The 27,457-nt window shown below is 40.8% G+C and overlaps 1 protein-coding gene across 1 annotated transcript in view; it reads right to left on the reverse strand.

Moving 5' to 3' along the window:
* Window positions 1-17,705, reverse strand: part of schip1 (schwannomin interacting protein 1) — a 68,121-nt gene extending 50,416 nt beyond the window's left edge. Inside the window, exons 1-2 of the mRNA XM_053651717.1 lie at window positions 17,382-17,705; window positions 8,795-9,406 (exon numbers count right to left, since the gene is read on the reverse strand). Coding sequence (XP_053507692.1) covers window positions 8,795-9,406; window positions 17,382-17,387 — 618 coding nt within the window. The 5' untranslated portion in view covers window positions 17,388-17,705. The remainder of the gene's footprint in view (window positions 1-8,794; window positions 9,407-17,381) is intronic.
* Window positions 17,706-27,457: the final 9,752 nt, after the last annotated feature.

Below are 27,457 nucleotides of genomic sequence, written 5' to 3' on the forward strand. Positions count from 1 at the left end.
ATTTTTCTATTTTCTTCATACGTGCCCAAAAATAGTGGAAAACCCTTGCTTCACTAATTTCAGTACCGATTTATTTGATGAACTATTTAAATATTAGGCTCGTTATTAAGATGTGCACACTAATATTCTGTCTATGTAATGGAGCTTCCTTTTTTAATGATTATTCCTGAACTTTCAGCTAACAGAAGCCTATTTATTACTGAGGTTTGAATTAAAGTCGAACAGGCTAATAAATATAAAACTCACCAATTAACAAATAAACTTCTATTTGTGTGGGTTATGTTTTTCACCACTGTAGCAAAATGGCTGCAAACCCCATGGCCATGCTTGACTTTGAAAACCACGGCGAGGAGTTCACACACGAAGGGTTTCAAAATATGAAAACGCCAGCTGTTTTATTCTTACGGTACAATAAACAAGACATGTTGAACAGTGTTCCTTGCTCCCTGATGCTAATCTGCTAATTTAACCAACAGTATTTGCTGTGCTACGTGATATTTGTTGTTTTAACTGTAAAACAATGTGCACTGTGTTTAAAAGGTGTTTCTAGACCTTTAGCAACTTTAGAAAATACTGATTCACAACACTGCCATGCAACAGATGGCAATTTACAGAGGTTTCCATCCACCCATTATCTGAACCACTTACCCTACGCAGGGTAGCAGGGAGCCTGGAGCATATCCCAGGGAACTCGGGGCACAAGGCAGATTCACAGATTATGGACATTCACAGACTATGGACAATTTAGAGATGCCAATCAGCCTACAGCGCATGTCTTTGGACTGGAGGAGGAAACCGGAGTACCCAGAGGAAACCCCCGAAGCATGGGGAGAACATGTAAACTCAGCGCACACAGGGTGGTGGTGGGATTCGAACCCCCAGCCCCCAACACAAAGGACAGATAGTTTCAACAGAGGGTTGGGGTCGACTGGGGGAAAGGAGAAGAATTCCCATTGTTTTCATCGCGATTGCAATTCACCTTGAATATAGCAGAGGACACTTAAAATGATAAACTGTTGCATTCATGTGAAGTTCAGAAAGCTTTGATTCTCTACTGCTCTGTTCTGTGGCTCTGTTACACATCACTCCACATTTCATTAATTAGTTTGACAAATACAGTCCCTTGTCCAAGCTTTTCGTTTTACTCTGCTATATTCGTTCATATTTCAAACAGTTCAGGTCTGACTTGAAAGAATCATATTCATGGTTGTGGCCTGAGACTCGCCTTTTTTTTTTTGTCTTAAAGAGAACACACATTAGGTATTAATTCTAGTATTTAGAATAAATGCAGCAACAATATTTTTAAACCTAGCCTCAAGGGATCATTCTTTATCTATAACCTCTCCTTTATTCACTGTTCGTTTCTGAAGCTGTCCTTCCAGTCCGTGTGGCTTAGTGTTTAGTCTCTTTACCTCAGCTCTATAAGGAAATCTGTTGCTCATGTTTGTTTTGTCTGCAATTCCACTATGCCATTTTCTCCCACCTCTTTCCTTTTCACATCCCTCCCTGTCTTTTTCTCCCTTTCTCCCTTACTCTCACTCCCTGACGTGGCATTGTGGTGGGAGTCAGAGTGGGATATGCAGAGCAGTGTACTGTATATTCTGGGCACTCTCACACACACACACACACAGATTTGGCTCACTTTTGCTCTGTCTTTCTCTTTTGTGCCATAACTCTCTCTATTTATATCTCTTCATCTCTTTGCTGTTTTTCTCTCTTTACTTGTTTGCCTCTCTTTCTAATTCTTGTCTCGCTCCTTTCCGCTGATGCTATGAGACATTCATCCATCCATCCATCCGTTTTCCGTACCACTTATAGAGCCTATCCCAGGGAACTCGAAGCACGAGGCAGGGGCCCCCGTGGGGTGCCAATCCATCCCAGGGCACAATCGCACACTACAGATATTTTGGAAATGCCAATCAGTCTACAGCGCATGTCTTTGGAGTGGAGGAGGAAACCGAAGTACCTGGAGGAAACCCGCAAAGCATGCGGAGAACGTGCAAACTCCGTGCACGCAAGGCAGGGACGGGATTCGAACTCCAAAACCTCCGGCTACGAGACACAAGTGTGTAAAAAACAAAAACATCTTGAGATGTGTTAAGCGCCATAAAAAATAGCACATTATTTTCTTTTAAATAAGAGGAGCAATATTAAATATATTTGCTAAACATTTTTATCTAACATAATACTTTATGTGCTTGGATCCATGCATTTTGAGAATCTTTTACTTTTGTGTCATGTTTAAAATACACAAGTTCAGGTCCAAAGTGTATATATAGCATGTGTATACACCAATGTATGTGTTTCATGTAGCTCAGACACACACAAACACACACACACACTCCTAATTGCACCGTCTAAAACTTCATTAAATGGCTCTAGTTCAAAACAATGCATGCACAGAAGTGTGACTAATAAATGATACCATTATTGTTCCATTTCAGGCTTTACATTATGTCTGTGTGCCTTCCTGTTGGGCTTTACACTGCAACACACACAACACACTATACATGGCGTTAAAGCCTTCCCATCCTATAACACAAAGCCACTATACATGTCTCCAATAGCGGCAGATCCTCAGTGCTCTCTTCCAAATGTAAAACGCTGGCTTATTAGCAAACTGTGCAGCTTCCTGGCTCTCCAGGAGCGCCTGGTGAACAGGACCATCTCAGCGGAAACTTGGTACTATTTGTCCATATTTACAACCAGCCAGATCTCATAGCCAGTGACTTAGTTATTCATCCCATTCAGATTTCTCAGTATCTATGAGTAATTGTGAATTAATCTGTAACTACAGTGCAACTAATAGGAAAAATATGTAGTTATGATAGTAAGGTGGGTCCTGGGAGTTTAAGGGGTTAAAGATGATGTCTGTACCCAGTAGCGTTCAGATACATTTAAATGTACCATAGAAAAACTGATTGATAATATTGCCATGCATGGGTTCTCTCTAATTCCTTCATTTCAGTCCACTGTTGACATTTTTCCGGCTTATTTCTGGCCCTTTTACTTGAAAGGCGGCGTTTACAAATGGCTCCTTTAACGTGCCGTCTGTGAAGATCAAAAGTCAAAGTTGCTACACTAGTCGGATGTTTCAAATGTTAACAGTTGCAGTGCAGCATCTTCATCAGTATCTTCATCATCGTCATCAATATCCCCATGCATCTGATCACAAATCATACACTTCTCTACGTTATTAGCCTCGATCTGCCTGCTCTGGAGCAGGTGGTTCAGCAGGTGGTCTGTCCGACTAGCTGTCCTAATGAGAACCTTCCGGAAGTGCGTGGGATATTTCACGCTTGCTGGAGCTGCTAATGGGCTCGATGTGGCAGCAGGAGTGTTTCTTCTCCAACCTGCGAGTCCAGAGCTGCAGCACAGCACTGACCAGTGACTATCGATCCTCGCACAAACATCAATGGTCTCTTGTGTTACAGACTGCAGAGAACGGGACCTGTGCGCAGGTCTGCTTACAGCTTCTACGCTCCACTTACTAAATAAAATACATAGAACAATACACTCATTGTCTAATCAGAATCAGTAAGACTGTAATATGAGCATGAAAGTCAAACAAATGAACAGTCTACGTAAAGACTGAAATATTTGCTGCTTTTTTGCAGTCTATGTATAACATACAGTGTGTGTAGTATATACAGGACATACAGATAAAACAATGTTGTAAATACAATATGTGCATACATTACACTATATAAATAAATACTATAGCATAATGAAGTCTAAGAGAAAGTTAAGGCAGTGTTTTTTCCATCTGTCTCAATGGATTTACTTTTTAAACCCCTTGGTTGCTGTGTGTGAGGATATGAAATCTGCTGAGCAATAGAAAACACACTGACACGTTACACACTGTCCGTTACCTTCCACTGAGTGCTAGCACACACTATCACATTCCACATTCCAGTGTCAAGATGTTCACGTGGCAATTTCATGAACCCGGTTAGCTACATTTTTAGCTAGCTAAGCTAAATGCCTCCCTTGCTGTCCTAGTATTCAATTAGCTAGCACATTCCCATGCTACACCGAGTTTAATTTGCTAGCATAGCAATAAACTCAATAAGGCTATAATAAATATTAGCATAAAATCACTGATAGTAATGAAGTCCATTCGCTTCACTTTATCCCTACTACCATTTCATGACATACAACACAAGCAAAAACGTTTTTGACGTCCTGACTCTTCCTACTTAAGCCATAGAACGTGTACATGTACTATGGAGAGCAAGATAAGTTTTATCAGACTCTCTCTCTCACTCTAAATAATTTTTTTTAGAATGTAACCAGAATTTTGTTCACTCTAGCTCTCGCGTTGTTCTTCAGTCTGCCGAGTCTGCCATGTTGAATCTGCCTCATCCATTAAATCTATTCAGACAGCATGCCCTGTGTCACCCGTGCCTTCTCTGGAGGAGGCTGAAATATTCATCACAATATGAAGGCTCTCTGTACTAGCCTGCTGACCTCACACCAGACACCCGCAGAATAAAAAGACGCTATGTCTGAGTTTCCGCTCTCACTTCTCGCTACAATTATAAAGAGATAAGTCTTTCTGGAAGCTGTAGGAGGTGAGAAGAGGATTTTTGAGAACAGGATCTCCAACAAACAGAGGCGCTGAGATTTTGATTGGTTTTCCTGTTCCTAATGATGATCACAACCTTAATGGGAATTTCTCAAAAATTACTTAGCCCTTGCAGATTGCAGCAGTGCGCAGGCTGATGTCATGTGAAATCAACTGAAGAGCTTTTTTTTTTAACTGTTATAATGTGGTTGTGTAACCATATAACTCATGTGTGTCCATCATTGTATTCTGGGGCTATGGGTCACTTCGCAAGTGCAAATGATTCCTGGTAATGCCGCTCTCCAAGAACAAATGCAATCACGTGACCGGCGTGCTCTCTATATATTTCAACTCTATGGGTTGTGCAGACTGGGACCTCCGGTGTTCAAACAGTGCAATTGTTTTCGATGCATAATTAATACGATGCTGATTTCCATGACGCACCTTGTCACATTTTTGCATCACAACGCATTGTTACAGCTCTACTACCTAATGAACACTTACAAGATGGCAAAACTCTTTTCCCCCAAGAGTATAATGGATACTGATACACTTTTAGGAAAAAGGTTTCTTAAGGGTTCTTTGACTTCCCTTCCTGATGTGGTTCTACAAAACATAGGAGGAAAAAAATAACTAATTTATGACCATGAAAGCTTCTTCATTCATTTGCTCTTCTGGGGAAACCCTCTGTAGCAGAGTCCTACACAGAACCCTTAAAGGTTCCTCAGATGAAAAATATTAAGAATCTAATGCCAGATGCAACCTGTTCCTTCCTAAGAGTGTAGTTTGTGATGTTATTAAAAGCTATCTATGGTTATTAAGTTAATAATAATAGATGGCTCAGAGGGACAGAACTGTTTTTGCTTTAAACATTAAAGTATATAGCTGAATCCAGTCCTTAAAGTAAATGGAGGCAGCTTTAAAAAATACATGAGAGACTGAAGGAAATGGCTTCTGCCTCGCTTCACCCACTCCGTGTCATCCTTAACCTAAAAGCAGCACACTTCTCAGTATTAAAAGGAGGCACACAGTGTATAGAATGAGCTGAGCATCATTTATCTTCAGGGAAGGTGCGATGCTTCACTGGTAAGAGCGACTCCTTTACTGGTGTGAAACGATTCTCATGCCCACTGCATTAGAGTCACACTGCATTGTATGTATATACACACTGTATGTATATTAATTTTAGCGGTTAACACATTAGCCTCTAACCCCGGGTTTGCGGGTTCAATTCCCGCCTCTGCCCTGTCTGTGCAGAGTGTGCATGTTCTCCCAGTGCTGCAGGGGTTTCCTCCGGTACTCCGGTTTCCTCCCCCAGTCCAAAGACATGCGTTGTAGGCTGATTGGCATTTCCAAATTGTCCGTAGTGTGTGAATGTGTGATTGTGCCCTGCGATGTGTTGGCACCCCGTCCAGGGAGTCTTGTGCCCCGAGTCCCCTGGGATAGGCTCCAGGATCCCCTGTGTTGGATAAGCGGTACAGAAAATGGATGGATGGAACTTTAAGAGAGGGGACAAAAGAGAGGCTGGTGAGAGAATAGCTATGATGGTTTCTTGCTACATTAACACGAGTAATAACAAGAACGAACGTTAAATGTAAAACACTACATTTAAATAGAAAATATAGACATTATGATGCGTTTACTAATAAATAAAAGAATTGATGATTCACTGTGCATAAACACTGTGGTATAAGAGGAGATCTTTTAATAGTTGTCCACATTACATAAGCCCATCGTTGATTATTGTCCTACAACAGCACACCTCGTTTTATTTCTTACTGAATACCATGGAGAAAAAAAAATGGACCTAGTAGTAATATAGTCTTAGTTCTAATCAATCTAATTTGTCACTGCAAACCATTTGCCCCTGTAGAGCAATGTATGTTCATTTCCTGATTGCTAAACACCTAAACAAGTATGTTAAGTGTGTGAGACAGTTACAACTGCACAGTTTACACAGATTCCCCTTTCAGCCACACAGACTGAATGAAGGAGACCATCTTTCCTCCCCCCTGCATACCTCACATTCTCTCAGGCAGATAATGACACATGCATACACACACACACACAAAGCTGGAGCTAGTGGCTATTGTCCACTGGCTTAGTACGTTTGCATGCGAAAGGTCCACACCCACACCGGCAGGCAGTCCCATTCACCTCACTGAGCATGCTTTACAGATGTGGAAGTCCCATTCACCTCAGTGAGCATGCTTTACAGATGTGCCAGATTCAAATAGATTGATATGTAAATGAAGCTTGTAAATGGCCACACTGTTCACAGACAGTGACTCTGCCATCTTTATCATCCATATCTCATCAAGAAGCTTTTTCCGCATTCAAAAGAAGTGGACACTTTCTCAAGTTTTTTTCCCCCATTTCTTTTGGTCAGGCACTCATCATTATACCGGAACCAGTGCAGGACGAAGTCCGACAGCACATAACGCAGGCTGTGGAATGAAATGAATCTAATGCGTGCGATATTTTGCAGGTAAAGAGTTTCAGTAAACCCCAAGAACTATACAAAACATAAAGCATCTGAAATCGTATTATTACTTGCTTTTAACCTCATACAGTACACTCTCTGCATATTATTCAGTTATTCATCTCAAAGTGGATTATTCAGCAAGGACTATGAATTATTCAGCAACTGCAGTCAAACTAATAGAAAAAAAAAAAGATATGCGGTTTTGAGAGCGAGGATGTCTTGACACGCTGAGGGGTCTTGGGAGTTTACAAAATGAGATCAAAATGACCTATTATACAGCTTCGCCAAATACTATTGGCGAAAGGTGTTAAATATGATTTTAAGGTGTTAAAAAATGGTCACACTCCGTGCATCTCCTATTACACCCAGACATGTACACTCACATTCACACTCGCTCTCTGTCTCTCTCTCTCTCTCTCTCTCACACACACACACACACACACTTCTAATAAAAGCGAGCTAATAATCAGGACGAAAACAACATTTTAAACTAAACATTACAGTTCCTATAGATGCTGTAACCAAATTTTGTAAAACAAAAAAAAACAAACAAGCAAAAAAATCAACTGCAAATAAATGAGTGACCAGACCACAAGGTGAAAGAACAGAAATCATGATGATTGGTCATCTTTATAAAGCCAGTCATGACTCAGATTGGAGGTCAGCTGCCTTCACCGCATCAGTATCAGCGCAAGAAGCTTCTTTATTACTACAACAGCGCCCTCTACTGAGTCGCATGTGGCATGACCTGCTCAAACTCAGTTTTCAAGACATCACATGGGCGGCTGCAGAGAAACCCCTGCTGGGGGGGGTGTTATGTCACTGGAATTTGTACTGACTTCCAGTTTCTTACAGCGCCAAAACAACTGTTTTATATTTAATCGTTTCTATAAATAACTACTGAGAACACCAGCTGCCACCATCAGCCACCAGTCTCTCAATTGCTCTCTCTCTCTTTCCTTATCTCATTCCCTTTGGCCTGTCTCTATCTCTCTGAGCTCACAGTCACACATGTTAATTGTCTGGATTAAAGTACATGCCATTGTCCGTTGTCCCCTGTGCTATCGAAGCTCTCGAATATGTCCCGCTGCTGGATTGTTTCAAGAGTGACACCATGTTCCACCAGTGATAAATGGCATATGACAAAGTATCAGCTTAACTGTAATATGAGCTGGCAACACACACACACACACACACACACACACAGATACGCAAACAGCTCCAGAGAGGTGTATGAGAAGACATCACCATCTGTATCTCTGCTACTAGGTCTGCATATGTGTGTGTGTGTGTGTGTGTGTGTGTGTGTGTGTTAAATTCTCTCTCTAACTGCTACCAAATGGATGTAACCACCAACTTTACACCAACTGCAAGACCGTCTTTGCGACTAATACCTTAAAACATCTGCTTCCTGAAAAGTTTGTAACTGAAACTCGCTATGGCTTCCACCACTGACCACCTTCCAATAAACCCCTGCAGCAGGTAGCATTAGCTATTTAGCTAAGCTGCTGGCAATCATAATAAAGCAAAGATGTCACAGATGTTTGTTGTGCAAATGTATCAAGGGATACATTTGAGTTTCTTTCAAATAAATAACATTAATTTTGCTTACAACAGCTGATTTCCAAAAGAGGTGGAATTAAAAGGCCCCATGCTCTGGTTCAGTTGGCTGTCAAACTAGAACTAATTTTTAGGTCTGCACACCCCTACTATTGCACAATAAGACAAAGCCCTGGACTCACGTTCATGGAGTTGGTCCTTCCCAGGTTCCTGTTGTGGTTCTCCTGCTGCTCCCTGAACTGCAATCCAGCCAGGTGCCTCTCAAGCGCTGCCCAGTCCATGGTGGGAAGCTGACTCTCCTCCTCCACCACACTGTCCTCTCTGTAACCCCCGAGGCGATAACACCCCTCCAAGCCCATACCTCCAACTCCCAGTCCCCCTCCACCACCACCTCCGCCTGCACCAGGGGTCTTGGCAATGGCCTTGGCCTGGGGTTTCCTGGGCAGGATCAGGTTGCCGTTCTGCTTGAGTTCCTCAGACGCAGTGGCTGGTGAACTCTTGACCTCTTGGAGCTCCTCGGCCAGGCTGCGGCCGTTTACTGCCTTCCGCAAGGTTCTGTCTTGGCCATTCTGGTTGTCAGCATCGTATTCGTTTTCCCAGTCCTCGATGACACGCTTCTTGTACTGCTGGAATTCCTCGTCCTCCTCATCGTAGTCATCCAGGGCGGCCAGCTCCAGGCTCGGAGAGGACTTGCATTCCGAGCATGGGGTCACCTTGTTGGAGTTCGAGTTGGACTCGGAGCCCGAGCGGCTTGAAGCGTCACTCGCCAAGTCCATACCGTCCTCCCGGTAGTCCTGAGAAAGACACAAGTAGTAAACAGGAGTTAGTTTCAAGAGTTTATCTTCCATATTACATGCCACATTTTTTTTCCAAAACATGAAAGACAGGATTCCCATCAAATCACTCACATGTTTTTTGTTAACGATGTATCGATCCCACTTTTTTTTTTTTTAAAAAAAAGCACTTTTTGGTACAATATATATAATCATTCTGATTTGATCTCAGTCTAGAATTTCAGATGAGTTGTCCTTTCGTCTGCTCCCGTTTCCACAGCGGATCATTGATCCGCATGTTTGATTTGGCACAGGTTTTACACCGGATGCCCTTCCTGACGCAACCCTCCCATTTTATCCAGGCTTGGGACCGGCACTGAGTGCAACCCCCACTGGCTGGGTTGGTTTCCTACCCGGGAATTAACCAACGGTGGTGATAGCTTGGGATCCTTAGCCGCTAGACCACCAGGGAACTAGCATTTCTGGTGAGTATTGACCGGAATACAAATACTCATCTCTAGTTGTTGGTGTTAGCTAGCTAACTAAGAGTTTTAGCTAACCAAGCTAACGAGTCACAGCAAGGTGTGCAAGCAAGTGATGACATAAATTTATAATGGCAATGGATTCTAAAGGATGAACCAAATATATTTGTTTCAAAATAGGTCAGATTAATTTGATTAACTCAATAAAAGCGATTTATTGGAAGTATTTGATGTCCACGCTGGATATATTTACAGGTTGCACTACTGAATAATACACACAAAATCCAGTCACATAACAGATAAGAAATGTAAAAATCAGGGTAAAAACAAAAGCGATATTTTGGAAGACGGGAGGAAACCCAGTAGAGAAGAGGGGGATTTTAGGAAGTGTGCACGCACTTAGATTAGTGACCTCAGTGCTGCAGTTCAAACACAATGAGAAGCTTCCTGCCACAGAGGGCCTTCCTTCCTGTATGTGCTATTCTCTCTGTTTTGTGTCTGTGTTCATGTCTCCATGGACAGATAGACCGTGTGCGTCTGCACAACTCTTAATAAATAACTCCTAATTGATGACACACTGACTCTGGCATCCTCTTCTATTGAGTAGGCCAAATATCATTCATTCTGCTTGCTCAATTAGACTTCAATTAAACCAATTAGGGCTTGAAATTCAGGAAATCTTCTCAGTCAGTTAGTTTTAAGCCCTCCATACAGATATATGAGCAAATAGGATTACTCTCTGGAATTATCAGAAGTTTGACGTTTGACCCAAGCCAACTGCTTATGAGGCTCATTTATAAGCTGCCATTACTGGGCGTTTTTGTAAAGACATCCTTTTCACCAGTGCCAGTTTATTTTCAGAGCTGAAAATTGCAGTGTGCAGGCATGTAATTGCATGTTTAAGTACAACCAAGTGTGAAAATAGATACAGTACTAAACAAAGAACCTAACAGTTTCAATACAGCCACTAAAACTGGAGTTTTTTTTTTGTTGTTTTTTTTTTTAGAGACAACAGTAGGATAGCCACTGAACATCCTCCCTCAGAGTTTCTCACATATGTAGTGTTTAGTTCGTTTGAATCAAACCCTGGTGCGTTTTCGCGCTCTGTGTGATTCTTTTGGGCAGGTGAGAACACAGCAGTCGCACTTGGAAGGAGATCAAAACGACCTGTCTGAGAACGGTGGTCTGGTTCCACGTGAACTTTAGCATGGTTCCATTGCAGTGAGAAAGTGATACGACCTTGAATCAACCTGACTGCAGGAAGTGAACCAACCATGGTGTGTAATTTGGGTTACACGTAGCATTTTTTGGAGAGACAAACCGTTAAACTGACCAAAAAAACAAAAACATAACAAAAAAACAAGCAAAAAAATCCACACAAAAAAAACCACGCTAAACTGCCTGACAGAAAATAAATGCTGGATGTGATTAGCAAAATCTTACAAATTTATTGATATTATTATGTAGTCATTTATTTAGCACTGTGTCCATGATTCTTACACACTTGTTAAAGGTTTAAATGACATTTATGAGCATGATTTCAGCCCTGCATCCCCTTTTTATATGCTAAAATACCAGACAAACCTAATATCTTCACAACTTCACTCTGATTTTGAGTCTACAAATGGAGTAAAAGGTGTGAAAGTTCCTCAGTTCAAACGACATACCCTCAAATATTTCTGAATGTATTAAAAACTCATTCGCATGCATGTTACATGCAATCTGAACCATATCTAGGTGCAAATAAGGACAGGTGTGACACTTTACATCATCATTACCGTAACTATGACAAGCTTGTTAGAACGTAACTAGCAGCTTACATTACTGCAGTTTCCATCCATCCATCCATCTTCTATACCGCTTATCCTTCCTTCAGGGTCACGGGGAAACCTGGAGCCTATCCCAGGGGGCATGGGGCACAAGGCGGGGTACACCCTGGACAGGGTTCCAATCCATTGCAGGGCACAATCACATACACATTCACACACCCATTCATACACTACGGACACTTTGGACACGCCAATCAGCCTACCATGCATGTCTTTAGACTGAGGGGAAACCCCCGCAGTACAGGGAGAACATGCAAACTCCGCACACACAGGGCCACGGTGAGAATCAAACCCCCGACCCTGGAGGTATAAGACGAACGTGCTAACGACTAAGCTAATACTGTTCATTTCAAGTGATTCCTTTATCTTTTTGATTTATAAATCAAATCATTTACCTCTTCCCATCAGAATGAAATCTCATTTTCTTCTGCCTTAATGGTCTCACGCTTGTGAGATACATGCGAGATTGAGCTGTAAGTCAAATTATTAACAGGTTATTATGCTCCAAGTAAAATAGCTACTGATTAAGAAAACAAAACAGCACTCCAGCCTTGACTAACCTTGACACCGTGATGTAGATCGCTGTTCATCACGCAGTGATTGATTACGCAGCTAATGAGAACGTCTGTCAAGTTTACACGTTTCGACCAAACTTGCCATGACCTCGTTGGCTTTACTGCTTTGTATTACCAACAAGCCAACGTATTCCCAAGCACTTTCCAAACATATTGACCATTGAACACTTAGAGTCGTCCATACCAATAGGACCTGGAAGTGACTGGGGACCAATTAAAAATGCACTGGGTTGTAAAGCTATAACCTTCAGATTTTCACAGTGTATCCTGTTTTAGTTCTTTATGTATTTTCTATAGTCTTTTCTTCTCTCTCGATTAAGAACGCCATCTGACCAAAGATGCTCTGTATGCCGTATGTCAGCAAATGTTGAATCCAGTTCAGCATCTGCAGCACTAATACAATTTTCCACTCAGGCATAAGGAAACTCTGAAACCCACAGACTGCACACTGCTTCCATTAAAATGGTTTAATAGAAATAATTAAGAAATGGGCTTTTGTCCAGAGTTAATATTAGTCAGACTTTGGGCCAAAAGTAACCAATCGATGCGTAGTTTAATAACTGTACAACTGGGTGTTGTTACATGTATCACATTAAATAATCTTGCCTCCACATCTGCACCGTCGATCATGTTTGTTCATTAGAATATTAAGCCACACCCACCGGGGCTTTTTTCCAATCAGTCTAATCAACAAATTAAGATATATTACTATATGCGTATTTTTAAAATCTCATTTAAACATTGCTGAACCTTTAATATATTAGTTCAGTCTGGTACAAGTAAGCAGCTGGTACCAAGTGTGTGTGTGTGTGTGTGTGTGTTTGTGCAGGCGGGATGCAGTTTGTGATGAATTGAGAGGCGTGGGTGAGAGAAATACATATCGTGAATGGTTCATTCATATATTCGTTCAAATGGTCCATAATGAGTGATGTGTGATACTCCGGACTCTGAGACGTTGCCGTATTTATGTCACAGAGCTGTGTTCTGTGTTTGGGGGCGTCAACAGTTGAAAGGTCACCACCCACTGATACATACTGTACTAGAAAACCAAAATCCCCTATTTCATCATGAATCGAGGTGGACGTTTCAGCCTGTAGAAGGGGTGTGATCCATGAGTTGACTGTGAAAAGTTTCTAGGTTGACGTAGTATATTTGTGTAATATTAAATTACTTGTGCTAAAAGAATATGTTAATCTTTTGCGTAATTCATTTTGGGTTGACGTACCCTTCTATTTTACACTATACTGTCTGGAACTTCAACACAGTAAGAGTTAATTCAACACTGTACAGTAGGTGTTAATTAGACTGTGTGAACCTCAGGTTTGGCAGGCATGATTGCAAGGTATAAAACCTATTTCTATTTGTGACATGACAGTCGTTTAATGCTACTAAAATGTTATTTTGTGAAGAGAACATAACTCTTACAAACAATACAGTAAAAAATATATATAAATAATAACTCAGTGTTCACTTTTTAGACCAATCTAGTTTCTGCAAGATACAGTGTAACGGCATGCAGGGCTCTTACCTTTCATGTACGTACACTTCCTTATTGTGATCTATTGATCTGTTCAAATTCTACTGATTATTCACCTTCACTTCAGTATTGATTCACATTGAGATCACATTAGTCTCCATCTACTGCAATGATGCGTCTTAACTGCCTGAGTTTGATAAAGATGGCCGCTTTTATCTTTTTGTCTCATCCTATCTTCCTAGACAAGTAATCCTAATCTGAAGGACTTGCTGAATAAACCCCTAAATTGGAGGCTTCAGAAACAGGTTCATGCTGAATATATTTTATATTTGAGAAACAGGGTACAACTACAGCTGTATGATTTTAGCAGCATGATTTTAGGAATCACACTGAGTTGAAAAGAAACCACACAGTAGGCCATTATACACACAGAGTTATCTATTCAATTTAAGCACGTAGCTGAAAGGCTGATCCAATGGAATGGTACGTAGTCTAGTTGTATTGTGCTTTTCATTTAACTTTAGCTGTGTTTTTGCTGTACTAAATTGTTTCAGAAATTAAAACAAATCTAAGATAAAACAAAGGCAACCTGAGTAAACACAAAATATCATTTTTAAATGATAATGTTATTTATTGAAGCAAAAAAAGTTATTCGATACCAACTGGGCCTGTGTGAAAATGTATTTTCCCCAATAGTTACTAATTCTAATGAGCAGGGTTAAGCTGCTGTAAAGTGACTGAGTGGGTCTATCCTGCTATAACTTGAATGGGCTGAGCTAACTTACTGTAAAGCTAAAAAGCAGGGCTGACTCACTGTAAAGTGAATGGGTGGGGCTGACCTGCCATAAAGAAAAAGGGTGAGGCTAACCTGCCGTAAAGTAACAGGGTGAGGCTAACCTGCTGTAAAGTGAATGGGAGGGGCTAACCTGCTGTAAAGTGAATGGATGGGGCTAACCTGCTGTAAAGTAAAAGGGTGAGGCTAACCTGCTGTACAGTGAATAGATGGGGCTAACCTGCTGTAAAGTAAAAGGGTGGGGCTAACCTGCTGTAAAGTAAAAGGGTGAGGCTAACCTGCTGTACAGTGAATAGATGGGGCTAACCTGCTGTAAAGTAAAAGGGTGAGGCTAACCTGCTGTAAAGTGAATGGGCGGGGCATACTGCTGTAAAATGGATGGGCGGGGCTAACCTGCTGTAAAATGGATGGGTGGGGCTAACCTGCTGTAAAATGCTCTGCCCAGTCAAACTCTACAACAAGCTGTCTCAAAAACCACACAGTAACAGGGAAATGCCAAACATAAACCCCAAACCTTTCAGCAGTGTCATGAACTAGCTACATTAGTAAGACACTGCTCATAACTACAGTACTTATGGAAATTACATGTGTTTGTTTTTATATATATATATATATTATATATATATATATAAACAAACATATGACCAACAACAGCAATGCAGAGGCTTTTGGAGAGCAAATTTTGATATTTTTGCTACTGGGTTAGCTTTTGGGCTGCTTTTGCCACACACACACACACACACACCTATACCTGGCAGCCCTGACTCAGGTTAAATACACACTGCATTCATATCGATTCATTAATAAACACATTAGCAGGACACGTGGCCACATGCGAGCGATCACACTTCTCACATATTTCAGAAATCTATTACTCCTATGCAATTCATGCTAACTTAATGAATCACATACGCTTCCACACTGGAATTTAACTGTAATTCATCTGGAAAGGGGTTAAATGGGAAACCCCACTAGGACGAGTTAGTTGGGACAAGTATCACTGAACAGAAGGGATGTCTACGTAATCAGTTATCCACCCTGCCTTTCGAACATGTTTTCCCTGGCTGTGATTCACATCTCTAGGCTCTGGTGTCATATTGCGTTTCTACAAGTGTAAATCACATGTAGGGGGGAAGGGCGGATTTCCCATCATGAAGTAAAACTAATGACACCCCTAGCACGAGCAGTGAAATGTCTTTATGACTGAACAAGTCCAGCCAACACTGAGAGAAATACATCGTCTTGCTGAGTAGTTTATGCATTATGCATGTTGTTGCACTGATTTGTCTAATGTAGTGTTTATTTGATATAGTCACCTAAACATGGTAGTTAATTTGGGGTACTCTGCTTAAATGTATAATACAGTGTAAGAATGAAATACATTTGAAAGAAATAATCAAATAAATAAAATCTATATGAAATGCGTATTTGTTAATCTGTATTTACTGTAAAAGTAGCTTCAATACTGCAGCATAATACACAGTAATAGTGAATATAAAATAAATTCAAATCTTTCATGTGGATCATGACTAATCATGAATATACTAAGTGACCTAGGAACAGGAGTATAAATGACTTGGGTCAAAATGAGCCAGTCTTTGGTTAATTAAAGCAACCTAGCACGTGCTTTGCTATATACTGACCTAGCACTGGGTTACTGAAATAACTCCATTTTATTGGCTTCCATTTTGCCCTGATTTATTAGCGCGTGTGACCAGTGCATTGCATTTAGCATGTCCGTGCATTGCACTACCTCAGTAAATCTATACCCTACTCGCATGCATGGAGAAAGGATCCAAAAGGACCGAGGTGCAGAAAGCTGGAGAGAATTTAAAAAAACAAACAAACGCGGGATTCCTCGTTAAACGCGCGCTCGCGCTGCCTCTTAAATGGGCAACGGCGGCTTGTGCGCGTGAGCTGGTGAGATAAGAACACAACACCGGCTTTCGCGCTGTGCCTGAAGGCTTTGTGTAGTATTAATCACCATGTGCAATGTTATCGTGCGCACCAAGTTTCTTAATTTCGTATGGCAAGCGTCTTATTTAAAGCGGTTTACAGAAAGAAAGAAAGAAGGAAAAAATATATATATATACATAGCAATTTGGGCGGGGATCCGGTGGGACCCACTCTGGATTGTCGTTTCAGATTAAGCTGGCTCATTTAGCGCCACACACACACACACACACACGTCAGATCCGGAAAACCTCGCTCACTGACGAACAGCTGATCGAGACTAACCCTAACGTTAGATGCAAAATGCACTCGAATAACAATTAGAGAACACGCAAGCGCGCGCGCACACACACACATACAGGCACGCGCAGCTAATGGCATCACCGATTGTATGCATGCAGTGTGCGTTACTATAGAAATGCACTGATTAATACGTTGCTGAAATTAGGAAGCGATCGGCAACGAATCGAGCGCGCGCGCACACACACACACACACACACACACCCAAATGATGTCATGTTCCATAAAAAGTACTGCGAGAAACCAGAGATCCCGGTGACAGCGACAAAAACTTCCACACACACAAACACACAAGAAAATAAAAGCACATCGCCTACTACTAAACACTATTCCGTGTCCGTGTCAGTAGCAGGGCTCAGTATTATAATGTAGGATATTTAGGGCAGTAGTAGGGTCTGCGGTTTGAGAGTACGCGTAAAGCACCCTTCCACGCCTGTTTTTAGAAGACACGAGCTCGGCTGTTTAACCTATAACCCGCTCAGTACAGCCGACTCGCTGTCATGTCTTCCTCCCAAACAGGCGAAAGTCACACTAAGCCAGTGTTAGCTCACATATATACAGAGCTCACATGAAGCTGTGTTACTTACTGTCATCTTCACCGCCTCGCTTTCCCTCAAGACATTGTCTGTGAGCCCGGCGCCGTGGGTGTTGCTCAGATACTGCTCAAAGTTAAGAGACGACAGGAGAAGGACAAGGACGCTCCGGAGGAGGAGGAGGAGGATGAGAAGGAGATTCCGGAGACTGTTAGCCCGCGATGGGAGAAGAAGAAGCCGGCACGAAGCGGTGAGTGTGTGCGGTGTAATTCATCGCTCGGTTAGGTGGGAGCAGGAGAGGAGAGGCAAAAAATAGCCGAGATGGAAACGCTCCAGCTTTCAATGAGCCACGGCTCTCTCTCTCTCTCGCTCTCTCTCCTCCTCCTCCTCTCTCTCTCTATCTATCTTCTCCTCCTCCCTCTCTCTCCTCTTCCTCCTCTCTCTCTCTTCTCTCACTCTCTCTTCTCCTCCTCCTCTCTCTCTCTCTCCTCCTCCTCTCTCTCTCTCTTCTCCTCCTCCCTCTCTCTCTCTCTTCTCCTCCTCCTCTCTCTCTCTCTCTTCTCTTCCTCCTCTCTCTCTCTCTCTCTCTCTCTCTCTTCTCCTCCTCCCTCTCTCCATCTCTCTCTCTCTAGCGGCTGGTCCACCTAATTATGCGTTCATGTAAAACGGAATATCTGCAAATCTGTGTTCAGTGGTGCAAAATGACACTCTATTTCCACCATAGTTACTCAATAAAATAACATCCATCCATTTTCCATACTGCTTATCCTACACAGGGTCACAGGGAGCCTGGAGCCTTTCCCATGGGACTCGGGGCACAAGGCGGGGAACACCCCGGACAGGGTGCCGACCCATCAGAGGGCGCAATCGCACACCCTCTCACACACTACAGACAATTTAGAGATGCCAATCAGCTTACAACGCATGTCTTTGAACTTGGGGAGGAAACTGGAGCACCCGTACTATTCAGGTGGTATAGGTTTTCCGGGCATACTGTATGTCCATATAATAATGTTTCCATAGGACGTCTGTAGGTGAACACTGTATAAATCACAGCGATTTATACAGGACTGTCTTCATAATGAACACATGATTGTCACACAAAAAATTCCATGCACATCATTTCAATACAAACCGATTGCTTTGACCTTCATTTTAAGAGCTTAGTGTAGGGCTTGTGGCCACACCAACTTGCACTTGATTACTAGAAGGCTAGATCACATGACCATAACATACTGCGTATGTAGGCTGTGTTAGGAAGTCAAAAACCTCCAGAAGCGCTGTGTATTGTTCTGCATTTTAAACTTGGCCGATACTTGAATTTGTTTTGGTTTCGGTGGGAGATGATAGACACTTACTGGAGTGCCTTTATACTGAAGAAAACCCCCCCGAAAAACCTCATTTCACACAGGATATAATAGAATTTAAATGACTGATTTGGACAGAACTAATCATTTGGCCTTAAGACAAACACATGTAAGACACACACAGATGTAATGGCTATTTTATGACATAATTATGCAAACACCACAATATGACAAATAAACACTGTTTGAACAACACCCCAGGGTTTGTCACTAGGGTGGTATCCTCCAGGATCTGCCTCTGCCATCTACCTATATTTAGCATAGGAAAGTAAATGTAAATGTAACCCTTTTTGGCAGGTCCAGACTTACATTCTTCTCTCTCATAACTTCATGCCTTCCGGTTAGTTTCAACATAGTTACTGAATAACGTGCTTTAAGATGAATGAGCAAACAATAAGCTAAGGCGAGGCACTGCAGGTGAACAGGGTACTTTGGATGGTGTTTCTTAAGATACTCTTCAAAGAAAGACATTTACCAAAGTTTGTTGGAGTATCTTTATATAACAATCAAAAGATTTGCCATGCAAGGTGCTAACTTGACATCAGGAGCAACTTGAGGTTCAGTGTCTTGCCCAAGGACACTTCGGTATGTGGAGTCACGTGGGCCAGGAATCAAACCATCAACCCTAAGATTAGTGGGCAACCCGCTCTACCACCTGAGCCACAGCCACCCCATAGATAAAAGCCTTCTTCAAAGATAATGTGGTAGTCATTAGTGGACAAAAACAGTGAAATATGCATATTATTGTTGAGGTTTTACATCTTCAGAAGACATGTTATAAATGAAAACAAATGATCATCACAATTGTCATTTCTAATTATAGAGCTTCGCCTTATGGGGTAAAAGTACACAAGTGGACACCTGATCCAACTGTTCAGTTAGTCATCAAGCTTTTCACAAGCTGGATCAGATGTGTTAGGAACGGGGAAAACCACAGGGCAGGAGCTTTCCCGTTGAGAGACATTACCTTGAATAGGTTTATATAGTACATTCCATTCACTTTCCCTTCTGAAATATATACAAAAAAATGAAGACAGACCATTCTTCTGTCCTGGGGTACCACCCCAATGACACTCTCTCAGTCAGAGCTCTCCCCCGCTTCCCTCCTCCTTTCCCTAGCAGATTTTCTCCCTCTCAGTTCAATTCAGTTCACTAGATTTAATTCGATTCAATTAGATTTACTGACATGACTATATCAAGTGCAATATTACCCGAGCACAGAAGAGTAAGGGTTTAAAGTCCATTTGTAGCTGAACCTGCTATCTAAAGTAATTTTAGTGGCCTTCTGTGCTGCAAAGGGATAGATGTCAGGAAAAATCCTCAGCACTCTGCACTCACTGACCTCGTGGGTGGTGAGCAGCGCAAAAACACTAAAAGGTAGAGAGGGAGGAATAGTGTTTTTAAAAAAAAGGGCTTGAGTGTTCAGAGTTTCCTAGCAATGCCACATCATGACATAATTCATCTCTCAATGTTCACTAGGATGCCTTATACAGATCACACGTTTAGGAGTGGTATTGCTGTGCCAGTACTATAATCAGTATTATATCCTATTATTATTCTACGGTATGCACTACCATAACATTGTCGTTTTTCTACATATATCACCAATGTGCCACCATTTTCAGCAGCACCGGATCTACAGCATGCACTCCCAGCAAGAACAGCTCTTTCAGACAAGCACTCTACTGGTAACATTTCAATCATTTAGAGCAAATATGAATACTTAAATGCACTTACTTTACTGCAGTTATGTTCACACTGGTGAGCAGGAGAGCAGGAATCTCTACTCTAGAGCACTGGTGTACATCAATAATCAATAATCCAGATGTAGCCTACTAAAGAATCTTTTTGTGGTGTTGTTAAAGCCACAGGTAAATAAATCAACAACAAAGGGTTATACTATTATAATTAGTGTATGCCAAATCACTCCAAAGCACCTCTATGAAGATGGACTTTGAGGGAAAGAGAGGAGGAAAGAAGAGTAAAACAGAGGCCAGGAGCTTCAGTATGCCGGGGATTTTGAAAGCTTTAGTACCAAGATGCTGCATTGTGTTTTTCTGTGCGTAAAATCCACCACAAAAAATAGTGGATATGGTGTGTTTTCAAACAGAAGAATAAAGACTATGAAGTCTGAGACAAGGTATTCCCTTTGCACCTCTTCAAATATAGGTTACTGTACATCAAAAGCAATGGAGCCTAGCCTATGTGGAACATTGCATTAATATCTCTTTAATTTAAGTGACAGAAACGAAAACAGCAAGTCAAGTAGAGGGTCAGTATACAGTGTTTAGGCATAGAAAAAGGATTATATTATTAAAAAAATAATAATAACTTGCTAGAACAGTGTACCATAAGAGTGGTGAGGCCAGGGCTTCAAATGAATTTAATACAGTAGCTCTCTGACTATTTATGTAGCCAGTCAGCTTTTTACCTAAAAAAATAGAAACTGGTTTTAAAACCTAATTTAAAACATAACTTTATAAAGCATTAGCCTTAGAAAAATAACATCAAGGGTTTCTAAAGGTTCTACACTCTTAGGAAAGGGGTTCCTCAATGGTTATTTTCTGTCGAAAGTGATTTTCAAACTCTAATATGGTAACCTTCTGCTACGAGTTTTTACACAAAACATGTTCCCCCATGAGGGACAAACTCAAGAACCCTCTTGGCTGGCTAGATGCAACATTCTTTCTAAGAGTGTTGTTTGGTGCTCATACTTGAACTACTTATCACATAATAAAAAAAAAACCTTGTGAAGAAATCTCATTGAACATATCTAGGTGAGATAAAGGTGTGGGAGGATGGTTAAGCCGAGAAAAGAAAGTGTGCTTTTGTAAGAAGAGGCACAACAAGCACTATGTACTGTACTGTATATACTGTATAGCCTGTATAATATAGTATGTTATTAATTCTCTCTCTGCACACAATGTGGTTCCCTTCTTTCATGTTATGTGCTTTTGTTTACATTGCCACGTGTCTTTGTCTCTGTTTTGGCCTCTATCCCTGTCATGTCATTGGTTTGTTGCCCTATTGTGTTCACCTGTTCTGTCTTTAGTTGTCTGTTTTTACCCTGTTGCGTCACAGTCTCTTTGCAAATTCCTATTGTGCATTTCTAGTGTTACTAAGCCTTGTTTCACCAGTGCGTTACTTTCTAGTTTTTCATTTTTGACTCTCACTTTCTATTTTGATTATGCTAATGGATTAACCTCATTTTATAACATCTACTAGTGATCTGACTCAGACCCCCCCATGGACTTTGACAATGATTTTCAGATTCTCTTTAATAAAGCAAACACAGAGTTTATGCATTTGTGTCCTTCCTTCACTAACCATAATACAACAAACGGCACTTGGCAACGAACCTAGTGCAAAAAAAGTCCAATAATTACTGTCACCCAGTTGACAGAGGATAAAAAAATCATCAAAACTATTTTAGGAGAGGGATAAACATTTGATGTTGCTGTGAAGTCTCCGCTACTGACATGAGTTTTGGCTATTTTAATGATGGCGAATGAATCTTAGTGATATTGTACTATTGATGGTTTTGTCATTAGTGATGTTATTTGTTTGTTATTTGAAGTATGTTTGTTCTATTTGGATTACGCTGTACACCCTTTGGTAGCTTTGGCATTGCTGTGAAGAAAAGTGTCATCACGTTAAATCTGAGTTGGTATACCCCATCTCTGATGTGTATAAACACGACAAAAATAGGCAAAGAAGCTCATTGCAGTAAATTTGCTCAGGGAGGTAAGGCTCCCGTGGGACTGGCCTTTCTGGGGCGAGATCTCGTTTAAGAAAACACATTGCCATCAGACAATTAACTTGTCAACAGGAGGCTAATAAATGCCAACTATTCACTATTACAGCATATATCCACAGACTACTGAGAAGCCCTTAGATGGAATTGTGGTCATGAAATGACACTCATTTAGCCCAGTACTGTTTTTACTAGCAATAACAGTCATCACTAGATGTAAACTCAATTTAAACATACCAATTCAAATGTTTGAAATATTATGTTTTATTGTGGCTAAGTACATTTCTGTAAAGGAAATTACATTACATTTTAAAAATGTTCATCCTTTTAAATGGAAATACTTTTCCTCAAATGTATTGAGTTATTACTCAGCTGGCAAAAAAAAAAAAGAAGTCAAAATCTAGTGCTTTCAAAAAAAAAAAAAAAAAACATGTCCAATTGTTACACAAGAGGTCAAAGGGTGCTGATACATCTACTGCATCAAAAAAAAAAAAGAGAGAGGAATGACTGCGGCTGTCGGACATCTAGAAGCCAGAGGCTAAGGAAAATCCATCGCCTCACACTGGGCACTGTCAACTCCAGTCAGTTTTTGAATCTTCCTTTATCTTTTTTTCCACCACCTGAAGTGGGGTTGAGAGAAAGGAAGATGCCAATCATTAAGATTCACTTGTCTCAACAGAGCTCATGAGGACTGCAATCAGCGTGAATCCACCTGATTTGGCACCGCTACCAATCACTGTCCAAATGAAGCCTCTAGAAGCAGGTACGGATCAGAAAGAGAGAGATGATAAAGGAAGGGAGACCTCTTTCTTAGCTTATTTTCATCACTGATATTGGGGATGGGGTGAGGGAGGCAGAGAGGGAGAAGGAAAAACTGAAACAGTCTTCTTAATTAACTACGCTGCATCGTCTTAAATGCATAAAGTCGAAAAATACAGTATTACTGAATTTGAATCATTACTTGAGTAATCCTTTACTATGTATTATATGTATGTAAAGGCATTATGCAAGGTATGGATAGTATGGATTAAAACTATTTGTTAGAGTGTAACTCCAGTTTGTCTCATTAAAGCCTAGAAGGCTAAGGGGTCTATGGGGTGGATAACAGTATCATGCTACTGTTCTATAGATCAGCTATTGAATCTATTATATGTTATGGTTTTACGATATGGTTTGGTAATCTGTCCGTTAAATTTAGGTCACAACTTCAAAATGTAGTTAGAAGAGCCGGAAAAATAATTGCCCTGCTGCCCCTAACTTAAACGAAGTCTGTAAAGAAGCAGAGCCTTAAAATTATTGGTGATCCAAGCCATATTCTTCATGAAGAGTATGAGTTGATCCCTTCAGGCAGGTGATATAGGGTACCAATCTGTAAGTTGAATAGGTATAAATTCTCTCTAATTCCACTATGAATGAAATGATTGAATAATAATGAATGATTTGTGTGTGTGGGTGAGAGCAAACGTGTAATATATGGGCTATAGTGTTCTGTCTTAAGTGTAGGTATAGTGAACTATTACATGTTGTACGGATGAAGTGTAATTGTATAGTGAACCGTTGTATGTTGACCTGCTCTCTCGATTTGCCCAAGACAAATTTCTCCCAAGGGAGATAATAAAGGATAAACTAACTAACTAGTCATGCTCTATCAATCACAATGACCTGATTAGATCAAACCGAAAGCCAACAGTTATTAACAGGACTTCGGAAGATGTTAGATCAATCAGCTTGCTGATGATGATCAGAGTAAACGAGTAGAGGGGAATCACTCCAGATCTTATGTTTGCCTGTGGGAATCGAGGTCTGGCTATGGGTCACGGCCCAAAGAAAATAAATGTGTTGTTCATCCATTTGGGAGAGAGAAGGCAGAAACAGGTCCTTAATGGCTTCATGGAATTTCGGGTCCCACTAACATCACACAGCCCAAGCATTTTAATGGTGCAGAAACTAGATAAGCATCTAAATTAGTTTGGTTTTGGTTAACACATTAACTGACTAAGCAGTTGTACTATTCCAGTGTTGGACTAATCACAACGCTTTGCTGCTTGTGCGAGGAGAAACTGATCTTGTGCTACTCCAAATAAAGATATTACAGCTGACCCTGTTGCAACTATGTTTCTGTAATGGAGATAGAACAGATGACTAAGTTTGAGTCAGTAAGTCCGTGTCTAGACCAAGAATTCATGAATCAGACAAAAAGTCCAGAATAATACTAGTGCTCATATTAGAATCGTGGTGTCTATCTTACAGATATACGCTAGTTGTGAAACGTTGCTCAGAGATGGGATTTCTTCATTTTTACCGTAGTCCTACCATCTATACTATTAGTAATATACTGTATATAATAATAATTATTATTGTAATAATATAATAATCAAAACATTAACACTATCAAATAGGACATGCATTATGCAGTGACCATGAAAAGTGTTAAACAAATCAATGCATTCCTGATGTAGCTTTGCACACACTGGGAATTTCACCCAGGAGTTCTCTAAATAGGCCGAGCACCATAGTGCTTCAGCTAAACTACTTGTACGGGGAAACAATCTAATTTTAACACGTGCATTAATTTCATTATTTACATTTGTCTTCGAAACAATTTTCAATCTAGTATATCCATGCAACTTTTCCCTGTTAGTGTAATCTTTAAGTGGTTAATGGATTTCCCCAGGCTAGTTTACGAACAGGACTGAAAGTTGTGTCCGGAGGTAGGAGACACATAATAAGGCAAAGATCTGAACGAGGAAAGAAGAAACTCATAAAATGAATATTAAAATTCAGTCCCTTTTCCTTCTGTCTGTGCTTTTCACGGCTATAATGACAAATTCTAATACTGATGTTGATGAAAACTTTCAGTATGTACTCACCTCAATTTATGCTAACACTTCTTTTTCCATCACTAGTACAACCTGGTCACAACATTAACACACACACACACACACACACACACACAGAGTCCTGCAAATTATTACTAGATTGTAGGAATGGGCAATACCACTTTTTCTGTCTGAAACCAAACAATACTGAGTTAGAATCCCAATAAAATACTGATGCTTTAAAAAAAACAAACAAAAAAAACTTCATGTGTACACAAAATGGGGATTCTTCTGTTTTCTGCTTGCATCAGGATCTAACATCAAGATCTACATACTAGATTGCATTGTGGTGAACTTGTCTACTATACATGTATATGTAACATTGATCTTTGTGCAATGACATGAAACAGGAAGTGTAGAGGACATATCTTGTACATATCCTAGCCCATCTTAGCTTAGCTCCTCTACATCTTTCTGCCTTGTCTCAGTGCTTCTGAGGGAGTACACAGATTTGAGAGAATTTACAGCAGCAACAAAATTGGATCACGTCCCCCGCGTAGAAAATGCACCTGCTGTTTTTCCTGTCGTCTGTAAGAAGGCTTAAACGAGCGAATGGCACACCTTGCACTTTTGATTTAGGGGAAACCAAATGGGCTCAGTTAAAAAGGGCTCGGCTCCAAGGGACCTGCTGGAGGAGGTGACGTCGAAGGCATTTCAAGTGACATCATCGCAAGGGGACGAAAAGCAGTCCTGAGAGACTCCAGACGGTGGCGGGGAAAAAAAAGAAAAAAAAACCCCGTCCAAACCAATTACTTCCCAACTCTGAACTGCCAGATGACTTTCACACGCTTACACACTCAATCATCCTCTTTTACACTCTACCTGCATGTCTGATGGAGAGAGAAGACAGAAACTGAGTCAGACTGATGAGATGTAGATTGTCACTTTTCAATAAGAGACTTGCTCAGTGCACAGAAATGGAGGGATTGCTGGAGGTAAAAACTGCATCAGATGACAGCAGTGGGGCCTGAATGATGTTCAGTGCTAGCGTTTAATAAGGTAGATGTAATGAAACTAGAGGTGGAATGGTATGAAATATTCATGGTATGACAAACGCACAACCCGATATCATGCCATCTGCTTACGACTTCACATTTGCAAAGCGGATGACGTTAAATGCCGTATAACATTGCAGCAGCAGTGTGAGCATGAGCATTGTTTGATTATGGAAGCTGCTAGAATTTCTTCAGGAGTTCATCAAAAACAATGCAGAAACACTGTTTTCTCAGATGGGTTTCATTAAAGGGCTCCGACCAAACCGCTAAACTGAGCTGCGACGTACAAACCGAAACAAAGGACAGAGCTGTAGTGCTGCAGAAATGTGATTCTGCATATCTGGACTAACAAATCATAAAAGTATGAAGCAATAAACAATACACAAAATGTTTAAAACTATTTACGTAAATAATTATCTAATCATTTATCAAGTGTTGGCTCCATGTTCTCTTTGCTTGGGTGTTTTTTTATTTAATGATTTCTATATAAAGGCTTGTTTACATTTTTTTTTTTTTACATTTTCGTCACGTTTCTGAACGAATGAAAGAGTTTTACGGTATGAGAACATTTTCAGCCCAACATGTCCAAACCAACCAAAAGTATCAATTTCTCACTGATTCTGATTTGGTAACTGGACTAATAGGTGTGAAGACAGTTTCAGAGTTCCTTTCTTACATAGGAATCATCACACTCCTAAACAAAATCCTTATCACTTTAGGTAGTTGAACACTGTCACTTTTATTGCCACTTTTTTTTTTTTTTACATTCAAACAATCCCATGAGGACAGAAAAGTGCAGGATAAACCACTTTTGTGAACAGTGCAGATTTATATGAGACAAGGCCAGGACAAAGTGCAATTAGAGCGCATGGGTCTGAAAAGCTGCATTGTGCACATGAGAACTTGCTGAGCTTGGGCCTGTTCTCCTATTCAATAACTTAAACGATGGAGGAAGAGGGCTACAAAATGTATACTACAGTACTATATTGCTATAAGATCCCCACCAACCATACAGCTAAACTTACAATCCAAACAAAGTTTTTTTCTTTCTTTCTAAACAATTACACTGACAAAGAAAAATGCTGCTGCTGCATATCTGCGCTTAAACATTTCACATTAGTGCAGCCAACCCCCC

This window comes from Ictalurus furcatus, chromosome 20 (genome assembly GCF_023375685.1).
Source record: "Ictalurus furcatus strain D&B chromosome 20, Billie_1.0, whole genome shotgun sequence".
NCBI lineage: Eukaryota > Metazoa > Chordata > Actinopteri > Siluriformes > Ictaluridae > Ictalurus > Ictalurus furcatus.